The 26,555-nt window shown below is 39.8% G+C and overlaps 1 protein-coding gene across 2 annotated transcripts in view; it reads left to right on the top strand.

Moving 5' to 3' along the window:
- The window catches only part of sntg1 (syntrophin, gamma 1), a 476,380-nt gene that overhangs the window by 385,933 nt on the left and 63,892 nt on the right, over nt 1–26,555 (top strand). For both annotated transcript variants that reach the window (XM_059646062.1, XM_048528465.2), the window contains 3 exons: nt 10,001–10,103; nt 19,579–19,661; nt 24,558–24,688. In XM_059646062.1, the coding sequence (XP_059502045.1) occupies nt 10,001–10,103; nt 19,579–19,661; nt 24,558–24,688 (317 nt within the window). The remainder of the gene's footprint in view (nt 1–10,000; nt 10,104–19,578; nt 19,662–24,557; nt 24,689–26,555) is intronic.

The raw sequence follows: 26,555 nt of genomic DNA, 5'->3' as shown, positions 1-26,555 counted from the left end.
CATGATGGCACACTAGACCTCAAAATGACAGCACCAGCATGATAGGTAGTTTTCAGGTTCCTAAGCCCGTCTGTTCCAAGTGGCCACATCCTTCTCTTTCTCTCCATTCCCATCTTTTCCTTCCTAATTTTTCTTCTTCATGTTCTGACGTCACGGGGAGGCCAGAACATGGACTGAGTGGATCATTAGCAGTGACAGAGCCCAGAGTGAGGGCTTCTGGCTACAGTAGGCCCAGAGTGTGGACTCAGGGAGTTGGCGGGCCTTCTGCTTTCGTGGTGGTAATGCCTGGTGCGAGGATTCTAGGCTGTGGTAAGCCTGAAGCATGGACTCGGTGGGTGACTGTCTTTGGTGGTGCTCAACAAGTCGTCAGCTGTGCTAGTAGTGGTGCCAAGATGGAAACTCTTAGCTGTGGTGGATGGCTGTGGCAGAGGCAGTACCCAGAGCAGGGTGTCCTGGCTGCAGTAGATCTGAAGGACGGGGATTCCTTAAGGCCTGGAACACCTTGCAGAAAATTAGCAGGAGCTGAGGAGCTGTGTATGATGAAGACTTCTTGTACAGAAGATGAAAGCCTTTTATGTAATTTCATTTTATTCTTTTGTAACTTGAAATGATGTTGGATTGTAATTACAAATCATTTTTCACTGTGTCTTTCTAGATATATATGACCATAAATAAATCTCATTACAGCAACTCGCCAAGCATTTTTCAGCAGCACCCTCCAAACCTGTGATCCCAGCACATGGCAACACAACCAACTGCAAGGTCTTGTCCAAGCTACATGTCATTTTGACGTTGAAATGTGTGGCTTACTGTGACAAAGTCAAAATCTTCAAACTCCCTCAGTAATAACACCATGTTTGTACCTAAACTTCAACTCTGATATTTTAAGAAAGCAGCTGACCACCCTATTCTTAAAATCAATTAACAATGGATAATAAATGCTGGCCTAGCTAAAAATGCCCACATCCCATGAACAAATAAATAAAAATAATAAGAAGAAGAGTGTCCAAAGATGATTTAGTAACTCCCAAATCTTGTAAATAGGGTAGAAATTTCATACCAGTGCAAGCATGTGCAGATGGCAGTGGAAAACAGGAAATAGTTGATGATTTAATTTATTAGAATCCCAATTCAACATACAGTGTAACAATTTCTAGCTGGCCCTGCTGGTCAGAAGCTCTCAAAGTTTGCAATTTGACACACTTATAAATTGTAGGGACACAAGGTCAAGCAGAAAACCCATGTTTTTTTTTCAATTCAATCTAACTTTTTAAACAGCCAACACATTAAATAGCTGTTAAGTTCATAAGCATTTGAGTCCTACCTGGAAAATGAACATTTTGGTTGCTTGAATTAAAATTGTTTAATTTCATGTCTCATCTGCAGACCATTATGGAGAAGGAAGAAGAGGCTGAATGAAGTGCTCTGAAACAAGTGTGTTCACATTAGAGGCAGTTTGCATGCACTTACCATTAATAATTCCTGAGCATTGCTGAATGGAGTTGTCGTCACAAGTTGACATTCACAATGATAGTAATTTTCCATTTGTTGCAACTTAAACTGCAGACGACATAAAGCAGAAGCCATGCAACTGTCGAGTCCAATGCTGTGGGGAGAGGCTGGATTGTCTGCTTTCTGACCCATGTATGGGGAGAGGATGACCTGAACGAGACATTATCTTCAGTGGATTGCTTCATCTGTAAAGTTCCAGTCACACATCCTCATACAACTGCCTGAAAATGTCCATCGACTTAAATGGAAGCAGATGTCTGTAAAGTGCTATGCAATGGTTTTGTCAGTCAAACCCCTTAAGAGGTTGATAGAAGACATGGTACTCACACTGTACTTATGTGTTTCACTTCTACTAACCAGCAGTAGTATTGCAACTATTAATCGTGTTCTTTACTCAGTGAGTAAAGATTGGGAGGGTCCTGTTGAAGAACATTTGGTGAGTTGCTGCAATGGGTTTCACAGCATGAACAGTATTAATATCAGGTTGTTCAAGCACCTAATCACATTCAAAGAGAAGTACAGACACTCGTGGCCAGATCATCCCCTCACTGGGACCTACCAGTCTTGTCATTTTTTTGAATTTGCCAACTCCATGACATCCTCCCACTCCCACAGTACTGTTTTTCTGCTTCAAAGATGGGCAGTCATGCTTCAGATCTGCAGCCTTTCATGTAGGCCCGAGACTGTGAGGTAATGTCCTTTGGAAGAAGTTGGAGTACCCAATGAATGGCAGGACTAGGAAAGTCAGATGAACAGAAGGATCTTGGTGTGCTTGCCCAGGGATCCCTAAAAACAACGGGGCAAGATAATAGAATGGTGAAGACGACGTATGGAACATTGCCTTCATCAGTCATGGCAAAGGTTATAAGAGCAGAATGGCCATGTTGGGACTGTTAAAGAAAATCAATTTCATTACGCAACAGCTGTAGCACTGTGCGCAGCACTGTGTTGATCACCTCACTATAAGAAGGATGTGATTGCACTGGAGGGGGTGCAGAGAAGATTCGCTGGGATGTTGCCTGAATTAGAGCAGTTTACCTATGAAGAGACTTGTTTTCTTTACAGCAAAAAAGGATGAGACGAGACTTGATTGAAGTTTATGAGGGGAATAGACAGAATGGGTAGGAAGTAGTTGTTCGTCTTTGTTGAAGAGTTAATAACAAGGGAGCATTAGCATAAGATGAAGGCAGGAGATTTAGAGAGGACTTCAGGAAAAAAACTTTTCCACCAGAAGGGTGGTGGGAATCTGGAATGCACCAACTGGGAGGATTGTTGAGTTGGGATACCTCACATCCTTTAAAAAGCACATGGTTGAGCACTTGAAATTTCATAATATTCAAGGCAATAGGTCAAGTGCTGGAAAGTGGGATTGGTGTGGATAGGTCGATGCAGACTTGATGGGCCAAAGGACCTCCCCTGTGCTCCCCTGTTTTAGGACATTAATTTTGCAATGAGATGGATTACTATTATCACAAATAGCAGCTGCTCCATAACATGTTAATGCATCTCATGCTTTTTTCATGTTTCTCCAAATACAGTGCAGAAATTCTATTGGAGAATCAGCTTCCATTTAGATCTCACTTGATGTTACAATTTGTAATTGGACAGCAAACAGAGCAAAATGCTATGTACTTGTCTCCTCACTATAAAGCACAATAAGTTAAATATGCTTCAAGGTTAATTATACAGATACACCGGAATATTTTTTGAGTGCACAATTGGTGTTAGCCTCAATTACCTGTGGGCTGCAATGTTTGTTTCAGCATATGTTACTTCAGAACTGTTAATTTCACATAGCCTTTTCACAGTAGTCACTTGTTAAAAGAAAAGTATTACCAAAATTTCTTCTTACATACTTGTAGTGTTACCTTGGCAGAATTTTAGTAGTAGGTGGTTAGATTTTATATCATCATCAGTCTCAGACACAGGAAACTCTGAAACAGATCAATGTTACTCTGTGGATAAAATTATAAACACATAATTGGCAAGAGTGAGGAATAGGAAGGAATAGAATCAAATTAAGAATACTCTCTATTGTGTTGTGTGGTATTATCACTGTTCAAAAGCAGACAGATTTTGAACAAACCTGGCAACTCAGACAGGGCATGCATGAAGCATTGCATTCGGGAGGTAATGGTCTAGTGGCATTATTCCTAGACTATTAGTCCAGTAACTCAGCTAATTGCAGATGGTGAAATTTGAATGATGATAGCTCTTGAACATCTCTGAATGAGTTCCTGAGGGTAGTGTCCACAGTCCAAAATCAATGGCCTTACTTCATAAAGTCAGAAGCATGGATGTTTGCTGATGATTGCATAAAATTCAGCAGAATTTGAAAGACCTTAGAAAATGAAGCTACTATGTCCAAATGCAGCAATACGCAAGTATGATCTGACAAATGGCAAGTAATAGCCACAGCACACAAGTGTCATGCTATGACTCTCTGTAACAAGAGAGAATTTGAATATTACCTACTGATATACAAGGGTATTACCATCACACAGGCCCCCACTATCAACATCCTGAGGTTACCATTATCTAGAAACTGATCTAGACTTGTCATACAAGCACTGTGGTTACAAGCGCAGGTCAGAGGCTTAGAATCCTGCAGCAAGTAAATCATTTCCCCACTCCACTGACATCTACAAGGCGCAGGCCAAGCATGTGATGCAATATTTCCCAATTGCCTGGTTGAGTACACCTAACAACACTCAAGGTGCTTGACAGAACCAACATAATGTACAAGATTCCATCCAAGGACTGTGACAGACAATACATTGGACAGACATGGAGAAAACTGGCTACGAGAATACATGAACAACAACTAGCAACAAAAAAACATGACCAATACCCACTCAATTCCATATATACAGCCAAGGAGGACTACCAGTTCAATTGGGACAATATCAGGATCCCAGGACAAGCCAAACAGAGAGAAGCGCGGGAATTCCTCGAGGCCCGTTTCTCCATCAAGAAGGCCATCAATAATCACATAGCATTGGACCTTACATACATACCACTTCAAAGAAAAAAAACGGAAATGAGGTAATCAACTCCAATGGACCCCAGAGTTTAAATAGCAAGCAGGAGAATACAACAACGCTTCATCAGAGGCTGATGATGTTACCCGGAACAGTAATGAAATGTTGACAAACTAATGAACCAGCTTGGTGAGCGAACCAACCACAGCATCCACAACCCGAGCGACAAAACTTTAGATAATATTAGAGGAGTGCAGATATTGTGGGGTGATTATTAGAAGGACCATGTCAGTTCTTGACCCATCAAGCTTGTATTCCCTCACATCATTGCTTCATCTACAATCTCTCATCTTCACCCACCTCTAACACCATCTCAAAATCCTCTATTCCTCCTCCATAACTCCACAGACCATATTTCCCTCTCATATGACCATGTCATCTCATATGGTCCATGCAGCCTCCATATGCATTCACCCAGTGTTCCCTATAAACTGATCTTGGGTGCCATGCAATAACAATGTGAAGTCTTTGAAATGAATATGAGAAAGTAACCGTCTAACAATCTAACAGAGCTTCCACATCAATGCGCCACCATTCATACTGCACAGAAAAGAAACTATATGCCTATTCAAAAATGTTAACCTCCTCAAAAGGTAATTGTGTTTTTAAAAATATACATCTATTTGGCAATTACATCAAAGACAGATATCAATATCCTTTTAAAAGTGTCAGTCAAACTGTGTACATATATACCTGCTGAGTTATGTACTCCAATATCTTTTGAAGCTCAGCTACCATAGCAAATGATTATTACTTTAGAAAATGGAGCCTACTGTGAATGGAAAAATGGTGGTTATGTTGTTTCCTAAACCACACCAGATATCATGCCATTCAAAAGATTTCATATTCTTATGTTAATGCAGCAGACTATTTTATTTACACTGAACATTTAAAACAGCTCAGGACATGGTTTATGCTGGGGCCAAACTTATTCACATTGATGGTTTGGCCGCTGGCTAGGTTTGTGGACAATACAAAAATATGTGGGAAGATGAGGATGACTCTGAGAGTCTGTAGAATGATATAGACAAGTTAAAAAGTGGGCAAAAACTTGACGGATAAATATAATGTGGGAAAATGTGAGGGTTTGCCCTTTGGCAAGAATGATGTGGAGATGCTCGTGTTGGATTGGGGTGGACAAGGCCAGAAATCACACGACACCAGGTTATAGTCTTAACAGGTTTATGTGAAATCACAAACTTTCGTAGTCTCCCTGTTTTTGAATAAACCTGTTGGACTATAATCTGGTGTAATGTGATTTCTGACCTTTGGCAGGAAGAACAAATAGTTGAATATTGGTTAAATGGTGAAAAATTGTAGAAGGTTGCAGCACTGATGGAATTTGGGGTTCTCATCTGTGAAGCACAAAAAGCAAGTATCTAGTTTTGGCCCATAATTGGAAAGGCAAGTGGATTTTATTTCAATGGCAATAAAGTGTTAACATAGGGAGATCTTGCTAAAACTATTCAAAGTTTTAGTCAAACCAGAACCTGGAATGCTGTGAATAGTTCTGGACTCCTTACCTAAGGAAAGATATACTGACAATTGAGGCAGTCCGGAGAAGGATCCCTACATTGAATCAAATTTGGAGGGATTTTCTAGTGAAAATGGCTTGGGTAGTTTGGGCTTGTACTCACTTTAGAAAAATGGGGAGAGACCTTATGGAAACATTTAGTATTCCCTGCGACTTGACAGGGTGGAGACTGGGATGCTGTTTACCATTTTGTAAGCCAAGGACCTGAAGGCATGATCTTAGAGTATAAGTCACTAATTTAAGACAGAGATGATGAGAAGCATTTTATCTCTGAGTGTATTTAACCTTTGTCATTGTTTATTGCTATGAGCTGTCGAGGCTGCTTTGCCTGACATGTTCAAGGTTGACAGACGTTTAATCAATGAGGAAATCAAGGGTTATGGAGACAAGGCAGGAAAATGAAGTTGATGATTATCACATCAGCCAGCATCTCATTGAATGGTGGGCCATATTCAATGGGCTGAAAGGCCTACTTATGGCTTAAGAGTTCATGAGTTCTGATTTGTTCAGTTTTGAAAAGTTGTAATATTCTTAGTGAAGTATCTCAGAATATTGTTCCATGTAATAGTCGACTTTTTCTTTATTCATTATTGGTATGTGGACGTCACTGGCTAGGCAGCAGTTATAATCCATCCCTAATTGCCCAGAGGGTAGTTCTGAGTCAATCACATTGCTGTGGGTCTGGAGTCACATGGAGGCCAGACTGGGTAAGGATGGCAGACTCCTTCCCTAAAGGACAGGTTATAACTTCACTGCAAAGCTTCTTCCAGCGATGCCTACCCTGAAGAAATTATCCTCCTCCCTCCAGAAAGATGTCAGTGGATCTCTCTCTCACTGCAACCCTCTAGTAATCTCTTCGGTCCTGAAACTGCTCAATCACATACTGAAGCAAACCAGGTACTACAGCCACATTGCCTTTTTCAGTACCTGCCTACGGAACCGCATCATCCCAAATGGACTGCAATCTACATTCAGGCCATCCCAATTTGGCCTGACCACAACATACAGAACATTCAGATCCTCCAAAAGCCCATTTCTGAAGAAGGGTCCAGACCCAAAATATCAGGTTTCCTACTCTTCTGATGCTGCCTGGCTTCCTGTGATCCTCTAGCTTCATGCTGTGTTATTTCCTTATTAGTGAATCAGGTGGGATTTTCCTGGCAATCAGCAATGGATTCACAGTCATCATTAGATTCATAGTTCCATATATTTTATTGAATGCAGATTCCATCATTTGCCATGGTGGGATTTGAACCCTGGTTCCTAGAATGTCATCTGGGTCTCTGGATTAATAGTCCAGCAATAATACCACGAGGCCATTACCTCCCCAATGATTCTGATTTCAGAACTGTGTCCTATGCAAAGGGATATGGATAGACTATGTAAATGAGCAAAAATTTGTCAGATGGCAGGAATGTGGCAAATTGTGAGGTTGTCTCCTTTTGGAGAAAGATTAGAAAAGCAGATTTTGTTTTAAATGGGGAAGAGAATGCAATAAAGCAGGATCTGCATGTCCTGCACAAGAAGCACAAAACGTTGGCATGCAAGTACAACAAAGTCATTTGGACGGCAAACAAAACATTGTCCTTAAGTTCAGAGCATTGAGTATAGAAGTGTAGAACTGTTGTTACATCTGTACAGCACTTTGTTGAGACTGCACCTGGAATACTGCTTAACCACTATTTAAGGAATGATATTCTCACATTTCAGATAGTTCAGAGAAGCTCACTAAATTAGATCTTGGGATAAAGTGTCTTGTGAAGAAACAATAAGCAAATAGGATTCATACTCACTGAAATTTAGAATAAAGAATGGTGATCTTATTAAAATATACAAGATTGAGGCATTTGATTAGATGCCAAGAAGATGCTTTCCTTTGTGGAAAGGGCCAGGTAGGAAAGTGCATTTGAGATCACAAGCAGAGCAGCCATGAAATTATTGAATGATGGAGCAAGTCTAAGTGCTGCTCCTACTTTCTGTATCCTTATAGAATAGAAATTATATTGTATCTGGTTCTACCACCTACCCAGAAGTGCATCCAGGCACCCTTTCTGTAAAAAAATCTTTTCTTGCACATCCCCTTTAAACTTTCTTCCTCTCACCTCCAACCATATTCTCTTGTCTCAGCTAAATGCTGGCAATGACCTCAGCAGTAACTGTTCATATTATGGCAAACATCACGTCCTCCATGAGATTTTAGAAGTTCCATTTTCCGTTGGCTAGCTGCTGCTGCTGTCAATTGCACTTATCCAATCTTGTCATGGAACAGATTGAAGAATGGTGCAGTGAACATGGGTGATGTGACTTTTTTTAAGGAGTTAACTGTGCATTCAAGAGATATAGTTGTGCAGTTGGCAGTGATGTTAAATGTGTCGGGGTAAGGTTAAACAGTGCACATGAAGTGGAAGGAATGTTTGATGAATAAAATTTGTAAAAAGTTGACCCTAATTCGAGGGGTTTTAGATTAAGAGTAGTGAAATCTAACTGCAACTGTACAAGGTGCTAATGAGATCACAGTTGGAGTACTGTGAGCAAGTCCCCTTATTTAAGGGAAGATATTGTTTCATTGAAAACAGTTCAAATAAGGTCTACTAGAATGATCCCTGGTCTGGAAGGATTGTCTTATAAGCAAAAGTTGGACAGATTGGGACTCCACTCACTAGTGTTTGGAGAGATTGTAGCCATAGAGGATTCTCGATGGACTTGACAGAGTAAATGCCAAGAGGATTTGCCCCTTGTGGGAGAGTCTAAAACCAGATAGAATTGTGACAAAATAAAGCGGGCACATTTAAGACTAAGATGAATAGGAATTTCTTCCCTCGGGGGTTGTGAGTCTTTGGAGCTCCTTGCCACAAAAAGCTGTGGGGACAGATTTCTTGTGTATGCTTAAGGCTGAGACAGATAGATTATTGCTAAGTAAAGAATTCAAATGTAATGGGAAAAGGACAGGAAAGTGGATGTAAAGAATATAAAATCAGCCATGAACCTATTGAATGGCAGAACAGGCTTGAGGGGCTGAATAGCCTACTTTTGTTCTTATGATATTATCAGAAAATTTGGGAGTTTTCTGCCAGCAATACTGTACTAACTTTCTTTTTCTACAGACCAGACTTCCTTCTACATTAACTCCCAGTAGGTATTACAGCCAGAATTCACCAGTTTATAAAAGATGCAGGCTTCCTTTAAGTAATGCCACAAGCTTTAAGTTTTACTGGTTTGGTACAAAATTAGGCCTGCAGATCAGTCATGTAACCCCTCAACAGAGCAAGCAGTGTGAAGTATGCCAGCATTGCTTTGAACTGTCAATCATGCATTGTGATACCAATGCTTCTTTTCAGTGGTTACTTCAGTTTTGGTCTTTGACCTTTCTCCATTTCTGTTTAGCATTTTGAGTGAAAATACACTGATGCCATACAGTAATTTTGTCTTCTATCTCTACCATAAGGAACTTGCAAATGCAGCTCAAGAGAAGCAGCAATTATTCATTTTAGTTTGACAGTAGTTTCTAATGTTTGTCATTTTTATAACGATCACAGGTCTTTATAAATATGTGTTTTAGTGTGTATCACATTTGATGATCAAAAATGTTGCTCTTAGTACGAACCCGTGGTCAACTTTTCAACACATAACAGTATTTTGAAACACGTTATGTTTGCTCCATCTGTGTCCCTTCTTTACAGACAATGGAATCATTAAGATGTGCTCATTCACACTTTCCGCTAGCGAAAAATAAAATGCTTGACAAACATATTTTTATACTTCAGATTTTTGATTGTTTTTACTCAGAGTATCTTAGTTTTGAATGTTTACATTGATAATATTACAACTTATTTAAATAAAACCGGTCAGTTTCGGCTACTCGTTAACTAAATGAATTATTTTGCCTTTACCTATGCTTTGTAATGAATGACAGGTTCAAGTTCTGCGTAATGCTGGGGAAGAAGTAACTCTCACAGTTTCATTTTTAAAGAGAGCACCTGCCTTCTTGAAACTCCCTTTGTATGAAGACTGCACATGTAAGCATAAAATCTATTTGTACTAAGAGTTATACTGCGTAAACACTACTTTCTTTGCTGGATAAGTACTACAGTTATAGCTCACATCTTTGTGTGTCATTTTACTTCAAACATCTTCTGGCAAGAGAAAATTAAAAAGTGATAGTATTTTCTGCTACTTCAAACCAGACAGCTCTCAATCCTTCTTAGTCGGAGATATGGGCCCTGATATGGATTTGGATTTAGTTTCAGAATTGAGCTGGGGAAAGTGATTTGGAGACATAAGAAAGCCTGAAATGCGTCTTTCTCTGAATGCCAGCCCTGTGCAGAGCATTTCCCTGTTTCCCAGCCAACAGTAAGCAGAATTGACAGACTTGCTTACTGTTCAAATACAGAAGATGTGGAAGAATACTTAAGCCCAGGAGCAGATGGGTTTAGTAGTTGTCTAAGTGAGGAGCCACAAGGAACGGACAGAGCTTGGTTGGGCTATTAGCCGTTGTGATCGGAGAGCATGACCTGTAAGAAGAAAAATCAAAATTGGCTTGAGATAAGTTTAAGTGGTAAAGTTTGAGGTGATGTGCTTATTGGGTTCGCTTGTTAGACTCCTGTCACTGCTTGCCCACAATGAGTACTAAAATAGAAGAGATCCATATGTTTCCTTCAAAAGCTTCAACAACTCATCTGCTTTGTGATAACTAACTATCTTGTCATCCTGTGCTTTGCAACAAGCAAAATAGTGAAATATGTAGGTTCTGAGTGTATTTTAAATATTTTAGTTTCTTATTCCCACCTGACCCAAAATTACTCTCAAGAGTACTGGCTTTAATTTAGTGCTTTAGTAAATAGAATAATTGAATTACTAAGCAAGTAAATCATTCTTGTATAGGCGATATGGCAGCAAAGAAATTGACTCACATGTCCTGCCATAAAGTAGGAACAATAAGTCATAATATATCAGTGTCTATTGTGTGATAATGAAGTGTGGAGCTAGATGACCTCAGCAGGCCAAGCAGCATCTTAGGAGCACAAAAGCTGACGTTTTGGGTCTAGACCCATCATCAGAAATCTGATGAAGGGTCTAGGCCCGAAATGTCAGCTTTTATGCTCCTAAGATGCTGCTTGGCCTGCTGTGTTCATCCAGCTCCATACCTTGTTATCTCGGATTCTCCAGCATCTGCAGTTCCCATTATCTGTAGTGTCTGTTGTGTGCTGATCACCTTTCTTGTGTGAACAAGGGCTTTGAATACTGAGGGGTAGCGGGTGCATTACTATGATTCAAGGATAAGGGACCACAGGAAGATTGGGGATATCTGCTCTGAAGTGCAGATCTGAGAAGCCAATAAAGGATAAAAGGTGAAAGATGCTTCAGTGCTCCATACGAAGAATGGGATAAAATAGAACTAACTTGCCCATTCATTGTCAGCCCACCTTGTACTCATTGAATATTAAAGTGAAGTGAGAGCATTAGACATATTAACTTCAAGCTTCATGCTCAATTCTGAGCTCGTGAGGCACAAATGTGTCCTCTATCATTTCATGGCATAGAAACATCATCGGCAAGTCCAAAATTTCTAGTCCACCCCTAATTGCTCTTCAGCAGCTAGTCATGAACTATCTTCTTAAATTGCTACATTCTATATTGTGCAGCTAAATTAACAGCTTAGGAAGGAATTCAAAAGTTTTGACAAAGTGACAGTGAAGGAACAACAACATATTTCCAGCACAGGAGTGTAATATGGCTTGGAGGGCGATTTGTAGATGGTAATGTTCCTATGTGTCTACTGCATTTATCTTCCTAGGTGGTAGAGGTCGTGGGTTTGGAAGATACCTCTGGTCTGTTTCAGCACTGCATTTATTACATGTTATACAATGGTGGAGAAAGTGAACATTAGGTGGTGGATGCAGTGCTGATCAAGCAAGCTGAAATATGTTGAACTGCCTGAGTACTGTTTGTTTTGCACTGATCCAGGCAAGTGGAAAATATTTCCTCACACTCTTAATTTCTGTGTTTTTGATATGGATCAGGTTTTTGAGAGTCAGGACATAAGTTAAAACAGAATTGTTATCTCAGATTCTCCAGCATCAGCAGTTCCTACTGTCTCTCTACAGCAGAATTGCCTGCTTTTGCAATGCAGTATTCAAATGGTCAGGTCAACTAAGTACTTGGTCAATGGCACCACCCTGGATGATGATGGATGGAGGATTCAGTAATCATAATCCTATTAAAAATGAAGCACAAACACTGAGTTTTTGATCGTCATTCCTTGACACTTCTGTGGTATAAATGCTCCTTATCTCAAACTTGCATGTCATCCAGATCTTGCTTAATATAGACACAGATTGCTTTAGGATCTGAGGAACTAGAAGCAGCGTTAAACATTATACAGGCATCTGCAATCCTAAATCTTTGCCTTATGGTGAAAGGGACATGATTTATATAATAACTGATGATGGTTGAAGCTGTAGTTTCAGTGTTAACACTGCAAATCCAGAGTTGATTAAAAATAGGTAATGCTTATTCAATTTTGAAAGTTAGCCTGGTGGAGTTTTAGTGTCCTTAATTCTGTGCCAAGGGATCTGGGTTCATATCCCACCTTTTCCAGATGTGCGTCAACTATTTCTGAATAGTTGGATTAGAAACTATCAGCGGCTAGATTTTTTTCTCTGCCGGAGCTGGAGTGCATTATTTCCCATTCCAACTCCATTTTGATTTAGCCTCACCTTCTGTTAAGATAGGTCTAGGTTTCCCACTGAAATAACTCCACTGAGACTGGTATCCTGTCTTCTACTCAATCTTTATTTACATGTGGAGACACCTTGACACTGATCCAGTTCCCTCAGAACCAGCTCTCAGAGTAAAGAGAATGTCTGGCACTCCTGTTCTAAAATGTCAACTAGCGCTCTCTGATTGGGGATGTTAATCTGGTCCAATCAGGGAACTCATTCTCTGAGGTCTACCTGGCTGATCTTGTTACAGTCATTACACCCAGACCAATCCCATTTTGATTTCGATAGAGAGAGGTAGATAGCAAGGAATGAGACTCTTTGGTCTAACTCATCCATGCCGACCAGACATCTAAAATTAATCTCGTCCCATTTGTCAACATTTGAGTAATATCCCTCTGAACGCTTCCTATTCATTAAGCCATCCAGATGCCTTTTAAGTGTTGTAATTGTACCTACCTCCACCACTTCTTCTGACAGCTCATTCAGTTCCCACCCATGTTTCCTTTCCCTTCATTTTGTAATATTGTTTCACTGCTTCTGGTGGCAGCACTTGAAATTTTTTAGTTGTTGAGGTAGTCAAATAGATGTGCATATTCTTACTACAAGGTCTGGGATAAGCCTATATGATCATAAGAAATAAGAACAAGAGTAGACCCTTCAGCTACATTAAATAGGATCATGGCTGATCCAGTGTTCCTTATGTCTACTTACCCACAATTTCTGTTTCCTTGGTTTCCTGACTGATCACAAATTTATCTCAGTATTAAATATACACAAAAATAGTGCCCCACAACTAGCTGTGACAAGGAGTTCCAACTATTCTCAACCTTCTAAGCGAAAAAATTCCTACTCATCTCAGTCTTCAATTGGCCCCCTCTTTATTTTGAGACTATGCCCCTGTCCTGGGCTCTCCCATGAGGGGAAACATTCTCTCGGCATTTACCCTGTCAAGTCCATTAAGAATTCTACGTTTCAGTGGGCTCACCTCTCATTCTTCTAAACTCCTGCAAGTAGAACCCTAACCAGGTTAGCCTTTGCTCATAGTCCCCTCATGCTGAAGATCATTCTAGTCAACCTTCTTTGAACAGCTTTTAATGAAATAATATTTTAATCAACTGCGTCAAAACTGCTGACAGTACTCCAGATATGGGTCTATCAGCACCTTGTACAGTTACAGTAAGATTTAGGCCAAATTATCATTCACTTTCCCAAGTGCTTGCTGGACTTGTGTGTTAGCTTTCCGTGTTTTATGCACAAGTATCCCTTTTCTGCAGTTTTTCTCTATTTAAATAATACTGTTCTTTTGTTCTCCCTTCTAAAACAACTTCACATGTTCCTACATTATACTCCATTTTGCCAACTTCTTGTCAACTCACTTAACCTAACAATATCTCCCGATAAACTGTATCCGTCTCGTAATTTGTCTTTCACCTATTTTTATTTTATCTGCAAATCTTGATACAGTGTATTTGCTTCTTGAATCCAAGTTATTCATATATATCGTAAATATATTTTTGTGGTCCTGGCATTGATCCCTGTGAAACTCCACTGGTTACAAGTTGTCAATCTGAAAAACAGCTTCTAATCCCCACTTGGGGTTTCCTGACCATCAACCAATGCTCTATCCGTGCCAATATATTACCTTTAATACTGTAGGCTGTTAACTTATGACTTAACTTTTTATGAAGCACCTTGTCAAACGCCTTCTGAAAGTGCAAATACAAACCATCTACTGGTTCCCTTGATCAACTCTGATTGAGACTCCTCAAAAATTCTAATAAATTAATCAGATACGATTTCCCTTTTATGAAGCCCAGCTGACGCTGCTTAATTAAATTATGATTTTTCAAATGTTCTGCTATTTACTTCCTTAGTAATTGATTCCAATATTTTTCCAACAATAGATGTTAGGATAATCAGGCTCCCTTTCTTTGTGAATAGGTGTGTCACATAAGCAGTTTTCCAATCTTCCAGAACTTCTCCAGAATCCTTGGATTTTTTCAAATATTACAACCAATACATCTACAATCTCTGTAACTGCTTCTTTTAGGATCCTAGGGTGCAAGCCATTGGGGCCAGGGTACTTATCTGTCATTTAGTGCTATTAGTTTGTCAAATACATATTTACTGATGGTGATATTACTTAATTCCTCCCCTGTATTCTTTTGTGTTAATGGGATATTCAAAGTATCTTCCACTGTGAAGAACGATGCAAAATATCCATTTAGCTCCTCTGCTATTCCCTTGTTGCTCATTACTACCTTTGAAGATCTATTTTCCAAGGGGCCCATGTTCACTTTGACCTCTCTCTTCTTTTTCTCTACACTTAAAAATGTTCTTATTGTCAGTTTTTACTTTACCTGCTAGTTTGCCCTCATAGTTTATTTTCTCTGTTTATTCTCTTTTTAGTACACGTTTGCTGGATTCTGAATTTATCCCAGTCTTTGGGGCTTTTTCAATGTTATACTCTCCTTAACTTCCTTGGTTAGCCATGGTGGGTTTATCCCTCTCTTACAATCTTTCCTCCTTACTAGGATATATTATTGTTGTGAGTCATGAATTACTTCCTTAAATATCTGTCACGGCTTTCTTACTGTCATTCCTGCTAATCTATTTGACAAGTTCACTTTAGCTGAATCTATTCGCATTTCTTTGTAATTCCCTTTATTTAAGTTAAACATAATTGTTTTCAACCCAAGTTTCTCACACTAAAACTGAATATTAAATTCTGTTGTGTTATGATCACTGCTACTTAAGGAATATTTAAACCTCCCTCATGACCCGTTGCCAGATCCAACATAGCCTGTTCTCTAGTTGGCATCATGACATATTGCTTTTGGAAACTATCCCTAATGGATTGTATAAACTCACTGTCACAGCTACCCTTTTTAACTTGATTGAATCTAAAATCAAGAAGATTAAAGTCACCCATAACTCTTGCTCTATTCTTTTTACCTGTCCTGCTACTTGTTGATATATACCCTTTCTTACAGAATGGCCACTCTTTAGAGGTCTATACTTCCACCAGTGTCTTCTTTCCCTTGTTGTTATTTACTCAAATGAACTCCATCAACCAAGCTGGGACGCATCATTTCCTCTACAAACTTTATTTTGGTTTAGTCCCTGCCTTTGTTTCCTCCTATTCTTGATTTTTGTCAATGTCACACTGCCCTTGGTGGTTAGTAGTTGTAACCTATAAATTTGGTTTTGTTGTTTATTTGCTGTTTGGTCCTGTAAATGAGGAAAAAAAAAGTTTTATTTTTAAGTGTTATAATTCCTGAGCATTTGGCGCTCTTCTGTATCTACATCCATGCCCATCTGTTCGGGGGGAGGGAGCATGCAGGATCCATCAGCAATTTCAGAGCTTTTAGAAAGCATTGGGCACTATAGGGGCTGGAGTGCATCCTGTCCCACACCAGTTACGTTTTTATTCAGTCCTTCCCTTGTTTCCTCCTTGTTTCTATTTTTGTTATTGCTACACTTCTCTGATGGGCAGTGTTTGTAACTTGTTCACTGGCTGCTTTCTCCATTTGATGTTCTATGTTTATTTAAAATAAGATATTGCTAATTACATGCAACAAAAATCTTCATTCTCAAGAAGGGGTGAGCCTAGCACATCAGTGCAAAGGATAATGAAGCAGCTTTGAAACCATTTTTTCTCAGCCAGAAGTGCCAAGCCCATGATCTTAGCCTCCTCCAGAGGTCCTTATCATCACAGTTGCAAATCTTCAGCTACCCATACGGCTTGTGTATTCCTGATATCTACCGCTGTCTGAGTGAAAGAAATTCTCCTTAAATTCCCTCTGAACCTTCTGTTGCCCACCTTAAACCTCAGCCCACTTTCAATTGACCCATCTTACTTAAGTAAAAGGTCTATTCCTATTGATCCTATCCGTACCTCCATCAGGAGTACCACAGCACCCAACCATCCCCCCCACCCCACCCCCGATTTAGCTTTCTCTGCTCCAAGAAAAAATAACCCAGCCTATTGTGTCTCTCTCCATAGCTGAAATGCCCCAGCCTGGGCAACAACCTGATGAATATCCTTTACATTCTCTCCAGGACAACACATCCTTGTTGAATGGAGGACAGATCATTATCTCAAAGACCTTTGTTGTCCTTGTATACCAGATCCTGAAAGTAAATGCACAGGTGCCCATCAGTAGTATAGTGGTTATTATCCCTGCCTGTCACGCAGGAGACTCGGGTTCAATTCCCCATTGGGGTGGCTGTAAGCCTTTGGGGTAGTACGGTGGCTCAGTGGTTAGCACTGCTGTCTCACAGTGCCAGGTACCCAGGTTCAATTCCACCCTAGGGTGACTGACCGTCTGTGTGGGGTTTGCACGTTTTCCCCGTATCTGCTTGGGTTTCCTCCAGGAGCTCTGGTTTCTTCCCACAGTCCAAAGATGTGCAGGGTAGGTGAATTGGCCATGCTAAATTGCCTGTAGAGCCCAGGGATATTTAGGTTAGGTGGGTTAGAGATAGGGAAATACAGGGGTAGGGGATGAGTCAGGGTGGGATGTTCTTTGGAGGGGCGATGTGGACCTGTTGGGCCAAATGGCCTGTTTCCACATTGTAGGGATTCTATGATTCTGGATGCAGCAGGCAGTGAAGAGAACAAATGGTATGTTGGTTACTTGACAGAAAGATTCAGGTATAGGGACAGAAATATCTTGCTGCAGGTCTAAAGGGCCTTCGTGAGACTGTACCTGGAGTATTATGTGCAGTTGTCTCATTATCTGAGACAGGATGTCCTAGCTAAGGAGGGGGTTTAACAAGGGTTTACCAGACTGATTGCTGGGATGGTAGATGAAGAGAGACTGGATTGATGAGGATTATATTCACTGAAATTTAGAAGAATAAAGAGGGACCGTACAGAAACCTATAAAATTATAACAGTACTAGACAAGGTAAGTTCATGGGATCATTATCTAGTGATATGGGGTGGGCCATTTAGGACCAAGACAAAGAAATTTCTTCACCCAGACAGTATTGAGACTGTGGAACTCTATGCCATAGAAAGTGGTTGAAACCACTTGTTTTCAAGAAGGAGTTGATATAGTTCCTAGAGCTAAAGGGATCAAAGGGAATAGGGAGAACAGGTATTGCATTAAATGGGCAGCCGTGATCATATAAAATTGTGGAGCATGCTTGAAAGGCCAAATGGCCTACTCCTGCACATGTTTTAAATGTTTCTATGTTTCTATAAGCAGCACTATCCTCATCTCTGCACCTAGTCACCTCTTGAAAAAAGTTCAGTCAAATTTGTTAAAAGTGCTCCTCCCATGCAGGGACATACCACATATAAATATACAATGAAGCCATTCTTAATTTTGATTGAGCCTCACTAAGTGGAGACAAATTCTGTCCCTCAGAATTTTTATCCAGACATTTCTCTACCACAGATGATACTCACTGGCTGATAGTTCCCTATCTTCTTCTATCACTATTCTTGAGTGATGCCAGCATACGAGCTATGCTACAGTCTTCTGACACCTCTCCATGAGTCCAGAGAAAATTTGAAAATTAATGTCATTGCAGTCTAGGATATATGTCATCTGGACCTGAGGTTTTATCTGATTGTAAACTTACTAAAACTGTAAATTTCTCCTCCCCCTCAAATGTAATTTGTTCATATTATTAGTTATTTTCCCTGATTTTAATATCTACATCACTTTTTTCAATACAAGTACAGGTATTTCATTTAACGCTACTCGCTCAATACTCGCTACCACTTAATCCCCCCTTCATCTTTGAGTCAAAAGTCATGGACAAGAAAAGGCTTCCTTGTGGACCAAGAGAAACAGGAATGCTCCTTTAGAAATCATGAGGAAACTTTTACTTTGGGCTCCTTCAATTACGATTAGCCCAGTTTTCACTCCACGCAAAATGTTCTGCGCCTGATTTTTCTGGTGCAGGTAGGCACTGAAGTCAAATATTTCATAACCTCAGCATTTTGCAGGGCTGGATTCTCCATAAGAGCCTTGCCAGATCATCTGACTCAGAAACAAGAATGCTACCAACTGACACATGGGGGTTATGCTCTAACGAGCTGTTCAACCCTACAGTTAATTACTCTCTGAGCTTTCCTACTGGAACTACTTCACAATTTTGTTTTGATAACCTGCATTTCATCAACACATACCATTTAAAGATGGCTACTTGACTATTATTATAAAAAGAAGCATAGATATTCACAATGATCCACAATTATCTCAGGAATATGTTATACAACTATCTACCTTTACAACAAAATAGTGAGTAGACGAAATTATGCTTGATAAATAAAGGGTAGTGATCCTCATTTCTTTGTAAATGTTTGACTTAGGGTTTGACTCTGTTTTCCTCTGTTCAACGAAAATAGGATAAAAATTGGCATAAACTTGAAATTTAGATTTAATTTGTGGAGGATTATTTTATGTAAGTATATTTTGATATGCCAGTAAGGATAGTCAAATAATCCTTGAAAATTGTGCCACAGAAATGTAATCCCAATAATCAACCAGATGTTTTGTTTATTTAGCTGAGTATGTCAGCGAGCATACATATAAACTTTACTTAATCAAGAGTTTAAATAAATGACACAGAGGTCATGATAAGAGTATTCATATGATCCACAGAAGCTATTGGATGGATGTACAAAATTATCTTTTCTTATTCTTAGCTTTTCTGTTGTGTTTTATGGTTGAATTCTGCAGTTTTGGATCTTCTAAAAAGTTATTGGCAAAGTATATGTAAACATTCTGAGTTTAACCAATCTATTTTACAGGTGTACCCAGTGACCAAAGCAGTGGTACATCTTCCCCACTTTGTGACAGTGGATTACATCTTAACTACCATCCCAACAACACAGTAAGATACATTTCTATCTTTAAACTTCATGTGCCAGACTAGTTCATGTGCCAGCTTCAATACTCAAGAACATTCTTCTTCTCTGCTATCTTTAGTGAAGATAGTGTTTTGTAAGGAAAAGATATGCACCCTGTGTCTTCTTTCACAGAAGCAGCAAATAAGGAAAAATGAGCTGCAATAGCTCAGTGGTAAACTTCCTTCTAGTATTTTCAACGGGGTCAAAAATCACGCAACACCAGGTTATAGTCCAACAGGTTCATTTGAAAATGTAGGCTTTTGAAGTGAATAGGAGCTGAGCTTTGAAAGCTTGCATTTTCAAATAAACCTGTTGGACTATAACCTGGTGTGGCTTAATTTTTGACCTTGTCTATCCTAGTCCAACACCGGCACTTCCACATCATAATTTCAACAACACAACAGACTGCTAAAAGCAGCACTTGGAATTTCTGCAAAATTTCTTGACTGCGAATCAAGAACTGTATAAGAAGTTATGTAAATGTGTAAAATGATCATATGCAATTTGTGCTGAGAAACTGTCAATTAACTACCAATTAGGTCAGGGGACCTCATGAAAGTTGGGGTGTTTTTTGTCATTTTACTCAAAAATGAAACTCATCCTGAATTCTTGCAGTATTTCTCCAAGAATGGTGTATCTGTGGAATTCATTGCAACAGAAGGCTGGGGTCATTGAATATGTTTACAATGGAGGTAGATAGAGGTACAGGTCATTGAATATGTTTACAACAGAGGTAGATAGAGTCTTGATTGTCAAGGGGATCAACGGTTGTGGGGAGAGAGCAGGAGAATGGGTTTGAGAAACTTATCAGCCATGATTGAATGGCAGAGCAAACTCGACAGGCCGAATGGCCTAATTTCTGTTCCTGTGTCTTATAGTCTAAGACTCTTGTTTGAAAAACAGCAAAATCTCTTGCGAAATGCAGAAAGGTGCTACAAATGGAAAATTGCATACGTATATACAAATGTCTTGCAAGAAGTGACAATATGTTTATTACAATCTGATGCTGTTGCCTTTCGCCTAGCTACCTCTGACATAATCTCTTTTATCCTCAAACACAGGTTCCCTCCTCCCTGGTTGACAGGGCCCTCAGCTGTGTCCAACCCACCTCACACTGTTCTGCCCTCACCCATTATCCTTCTTTCCAAAACAATAGGATTCACCTTGCTCTTACTTTCCACCCTGTTCGTCTCCACATTCAAAGGATCATCCTGTACTATTTCTGCCACATTCAGCAGGATGCCACCAACAAACTTATCTTCCCTTCCCCTTCACTGTCAGCATTCTGTAAGAACCCTCACTCTGTGACACTTTGGTCCATTCCTCCATCATTCTTACCAATTCCTCACACTTCCAGGGAACCTTCCCATGTAGTTGCAGACGGAGTAACACTTGCCTATCCACCTCTACTCTCTCAACTATCCAAGGCCCCAAACACACCTTCCAGGTGAAGCAGTGTTTTTCTTAGTACTTCTTTCAATCTAGTTGACTGAATTCACTATCCTCCTTTACATTAGCGAGACCAAAGATTGGGTGACTGCTTTGCAGAACACTTGCTCCTTCTCTGTAGGAATGGCGCTGACCTCACAATTGATGGCCATTTCAATAAATGGTTTTTCTCTGATGCTAATATTTCTGTCTTGGCCAACTGCAATGTGCAATGAAGCACAATGTCAGGAAGAACACCTCATTTTCCATTTAGGCAATTTACAGCTTCTGGGTATCCATTTTGAATGCAACAACTTCAGAACCTGACTGCATTATGTCTGATCTTCATTCTACTTACATCTCCACCCCTCTCCCATACAAGTGTGACTCATTTGTGACTGTTTACTTTGCAGTCAAGAGAAGGGACCAATTCTCTCCCTTTTGCACCTTAATTTATATCCATTTTACTTGGCTTTCAATCTTTTGCCATTGTTAATAACCTATTTAGCTTTTGCATTAGGCCCATACACCATCTATTCCTGCCTCTGTCAAAACTATAAAAAAAACTTCCTCCCAATTTCATCTCTGAAGGTGAAGTTCCGGATGACTGGAAGGTTGCTAATGTTGTTCCATTGTTTAAGAAACATAGCAAAGACAAACCGGGGAACTACAGGCCAGTGAGCCTTACGTTAGTCGTAGGCAAGTTATTGGAGAGGATACTGAGGGACAGGATCAACCAACATTTGGATATTCAAGGTCTGATTAGGGATATTCAGCATGTATTTGTGTGTGGAAAGTCATGCTTGACAAATCTTTTCATTTTTTCAAAGAGTTAAATGAAAAGATAGATGGGCGTAGGGCAGTGAATGTTGTCTGTATGGACTTTAGTATGGTCTTTGATAAGGTCCTACATGGCAGGCTAGTCATGAAGGGTCAATTTGCATGGGATCCAAAGGTGGCCCAGCTAATTATATTCAAAATTGGCTCGATGGTGGGAAGCAGAGGGTGATGGTTGAAGACCAGAGGCCTGTGACTATTGGTGTGCCACAGGGGTCAGTGCTGGGACCTTTGTTATTTGTTATTTACATTAATGATCTGGATGTGAATGTACAAGGCATGATTAGTAAGTTTGTGCTCGATACAAAATTAGTAGGTAACGTTGATAGCGAGGATGATTATCAAAAATTACGAAGGGATCTTGATCAGATGAGGAAGTGGGCTGAGGATTGGCAAATGCAATTCAGTATAGATAAATATAAAGTGTTGCACCTTCAAAGTCAAACCAAGATAGGACTTGTACAGTAAATGGCAAGATCCTGAGGAATGTTATGGAACAGAGGGACCAAGGAGTACAATATAAAGTTTGTTGAAAGTAGCATCTCAGGTAGACAGGGTGGTGAAGAACGCACTTAGCATGCTGCCCTTCATCAGTCGAGTCATCGAGTAAAGGAGTTGGTGAAGCCACACTTGGGATTATTACGTACAGTTTTGGTGACCCTGTTATAGGAAAGACATGGTTAAACCGGAAAGTGTGCAAACAGGATTTACGAGATTGTTGCTAGGACTAGTAGGCTTGAGTAAATAGGCAGAGGTTGCCCGGGTTAGGACGTTATTCCTTGGAACTGAGGAGAATGACCTTATTGAGGTGTATAAAATCATGATGGGAATCGGTAGCATGCATGCATATAGTCTTTTTCCCAGGGATGGGTAATTGAAAACCAGAGGGCATAGGTTTAAGGTGAGAGGGGAGAGATTTACGAAGGACCTGAGGGTAACTTATACATACAGAGAGTGGAGCGTATATGGAATGGGCTGCAAGAAAATGTGGTTCCGCAGGTACAGTAAGATAGGTACATGGATGGGGAGGGTTTAGAGGGATATGGACCAAATGCAGACACTAATGTCAGCATGGAACAGTTTGGACCGAAGAGCCTGTTTTCATGCTGTATTACTCTGACTATATGAATCAAAGAGTCATGTCAAACTCAAACTCTCCACAGATATTGCCAGAACTGCTGAATCTTTTTTTCTAACATTCTTTTTTTTTCAGATTTTGTCAGTATTTTGCTTTTATGTATTGTTATAAGGAATGGTATTGAATGGAATCTCTCAATAATGATATTTATAAATTGTTTTCTGAGATTGTTGACTGCTAACAAGTATATATCAGTTAACTAGTAGCTCAGTACTTCAAATTCCACTAAGCACAAATGATGTTAAGATCCCTCATCATGGATATGAATTTAGAAAGCCTACTTTCTTTATTTTTTAAATGGAATCTTCAAGGGTTCTATCACTAGGTATTTTATGAAGTGATTTGACTGCATGTTGCATGTGAAACTCATCAACACATGCAGAATCTTTAATTTACATGTGCTTGTTCTAAACACACTGCAGGTTTAGAGATTGAATTGCCTTGGTTTCTGAAAGTGTAATGGTGTTAAATATGGGCAGCTCTGTCTATCAATTGGAGTCATTGTTCTTCAATGAGATGCAGTGGTAGAAATTGGCATTGCAGAAAATTAAAGAAATATATATAGTTTTGTATCTGCTGAAACATTGCACAAGTAAGACATAAAATTATAATTTGTGCCAACCAGAAGAGTGACGTTACTGGGTTATCCTTTCAAATATAGGAATGGTAGGAACGAAAGCTGGATGAAGTTGAATCCTTCGATTCTCTGAACCTCATTCAATGAGATTGTGCTACTCTTCTACTTCAACACTATTTTCCTGCATTAACTCCGTATTCCCTCGATATTTATTATGTAGAAAGCCCAGAACATAGTCACTTTTGTCCTTGCATCATCAGTTGTAACCTACAAATCTTCATACGTTATTGATGATGTTCCCTGCTCACACAGTTGTTCCAGTTTCCTATACATTGTACAATCCACAGCTGCCGAGGTCTACAGGGAGCCATTTATACCAGATCAATTCTGTATAACTTTTTTGGCAGAATTCTTGCACATATACATGAACTATCAGAAAACACACAGTTTGGAGTTCCGAGTTCAAAAATGGGAAAAATTTAAATCCTATTTAATCCACTATCTGTGTACGAACAGGAATTACATTTCCATGCCTCTTATATGAGAACTAACTAGCTTTCAATGTTTGTGCTAAAATCTACTGGAAACTTATTAATTTTTGCCTTGATTCGAAAAAGATTCTTGTTATGTTATAGCATAATACTCTTTAAAACCAACAAACATAACCCGAAGAAGAATTAAACCAACATGTTAAAGTTTTAGGAAATTATTGATTCTCTTCTCCAGCATTATCAAATATCAATGATATTAATTCCATATTTGCACCTACACATTGTATCAGTATGTAGTAAATAACAGAACTGTCGGAGTGATTATAAGAATTGATATTTGTTTGCAGAAGCATTACAAAAAATTTAGAGTGAGTTACAATGGAAGAGTAATATGAATAATATTTTTCAGGATTCACTCTCATGTTCTTCATGGCCCACATCCTCAGGTCTAAAGTGGGAGAAGCGCTGGTGTGATCTACGGCTAATCCCTCTTCTTCATTCTCGTTTGTCACATTATATTCCAGGAACTGATATTGTCAGGTAATGATTCATATTATTATTTATTTACAGTGAGTTAACAATTGGCATTTATCATTGAAGTCCCCAAGTATATTTATCATTTAAATATGTAATAAGTCTTCTTTTCTTGAAGGGTCTAGGCCCGAAATGTCAGTTTTCCTGCTCCTAAGATGCTGCTTGTCCTGCTGTGTTCATCCAGCTCTACACCTTGTTATCTCGGATTCTCCAGCATCTGCAGCTCCTATTATCTCTTATTATTTATGCAGTGTGGACAACATCTATGCCTGCATGGCCCTGTCATTGCTGGACAGATTAGCACAACAGTCTCTCTTCAGCATGAAAAATTATCAGTGAAGGGGCAAAAAAGAATGCTGTAAGTGGAGACCGCTGTGTAGAGCACCTGCACTCTGTTCACGACAAACGGCAACACTTGCAGTCGCAAACCACTTCAACTCCCCCTCCCACTCCCTGGGCAACATGTCCATCCTGGGCCTCTTCCAGTGTCACAATGACGCTACCTGGAAACTGGAGGAGCAGCACCTCATATTCCACCTTGGGAGCCTACAACCCAATGGTCTCAATGTGGGCTTTACCAGCTTCAAAATCTCCCCATCTCAGGCCTTATCCCATGACCAATCCTCCCCCTCACCCCTGCTTCCTATACCTGACACAAACCGTAAGTCTTCTCTCCCACCTAGCCGCTCCTCCCACCTCACTGACCAATTCCCACCACTGCCAACCAGCACTCACCTATCACCATCCCACCTACCTACCCAAGCCCCATCACTCCTCTCTCTGTTTATTTCAGAGCTCCCTTCCCCCTCCCCCATTTCTGAAGAAGGGTCCCGACCTGAAACATCAACTTTCCTGTTCTTCTGATGCTGCCTGACCCGCTGTGCTCCTCCAGCTCCGCACTGTGTTATCTCTGACTCCAGCATCTGCAGTTCTCACCTTCTCTGAAAGTGTACTCGGGCATCTTTATTGTGCCATTAGGAAAGATTCTAATAGGCCACATCCTTCACTATTTTTGAACTGTGGCTGCCCTACCGAGATTTGCTGCTATCTTTCTTCAGATAGTTTTAGCTGCATCAAGAAAAGGAATATGTGGAAGGGAAATCTGAAACCAGAATCCCACCTACCAGATGAGACCAAATCCAAATTAACCAAATTAACAGCAAATTCAGTGGAAAGACAAAAAACCTTTGCCAGGTTGTGGAGTCAGTGGCAGTCCTCAATGTCTCAATTTCTACAGTTTTGGCATCAGTTTCATTTGATTTTGGGTGGAATGACTGGAGACCAGTGTCTGCAAGCTGAACAGAGTGTTTGATCATTTCTGGTAAAATTAGCTTTCACATCATTGATAATTAGTTTCAGTCTTACATTAAAAAAAATCTAAAAAAAATCAATACTCTGCACTGGGTTTTATCAGTTGAATGATTGGAATTGAATGGATTGGCCTGAGATAGATGCAGAGCGTAAATAGAAATCACATCCTGTGTAAACTTCATTCAAAAGTGAAAATTCTGACCAGTCTTTTTCAGTCTTTTCTGACATTACAGGTAAATGTTAGACAATGTTTCTCTTCATGTGTTTTATAATATTTTCAGCAAAATGCATTTCAAGTAATTGCTGAGAATGAAGAATGTGGTTGTGCCACTTGGACATTTTACAACCTCTAGGTTGCAGTAGTGAATTTCACAACTTCAGAGCTTTTGACATCATGTCTGTTCTGTGTTTCACTTGCACCAACATCACTGACACCCCCACCCTAAATCGGCCTTCCTCATTTCTGAAGAAGGGTCTAGGCCTGAAACGTCACCTTTCCTGCTCCTCTGATGCTGCTTGGCCTGCTGTATTCATTCAGCTCTGCACCTTGTTATCTCAGATT

The sequence above is a fragment of the Stegostoma tigrinum genome, chromosome 5 (assembly GCF_030684315.1).
Source record: "Stegostoma tigrinum isolate sSteTig4 chromosome 5, sSteTig4.hap1, whole genome shotgun sequence".
Classification (NCBI taxonomy): Eukaryota; Metazoa; Chordata; class Chondrichthyes; order Orectolobiformes; family Stegostomatidae; genus Stegostoma; species Stegostoma tigrinum.
The sequence above is the reverse complement of the archived record's forward strand: the minus strand, read 5'-3'. Positions and strand labels throughout refer to the sequence as shown.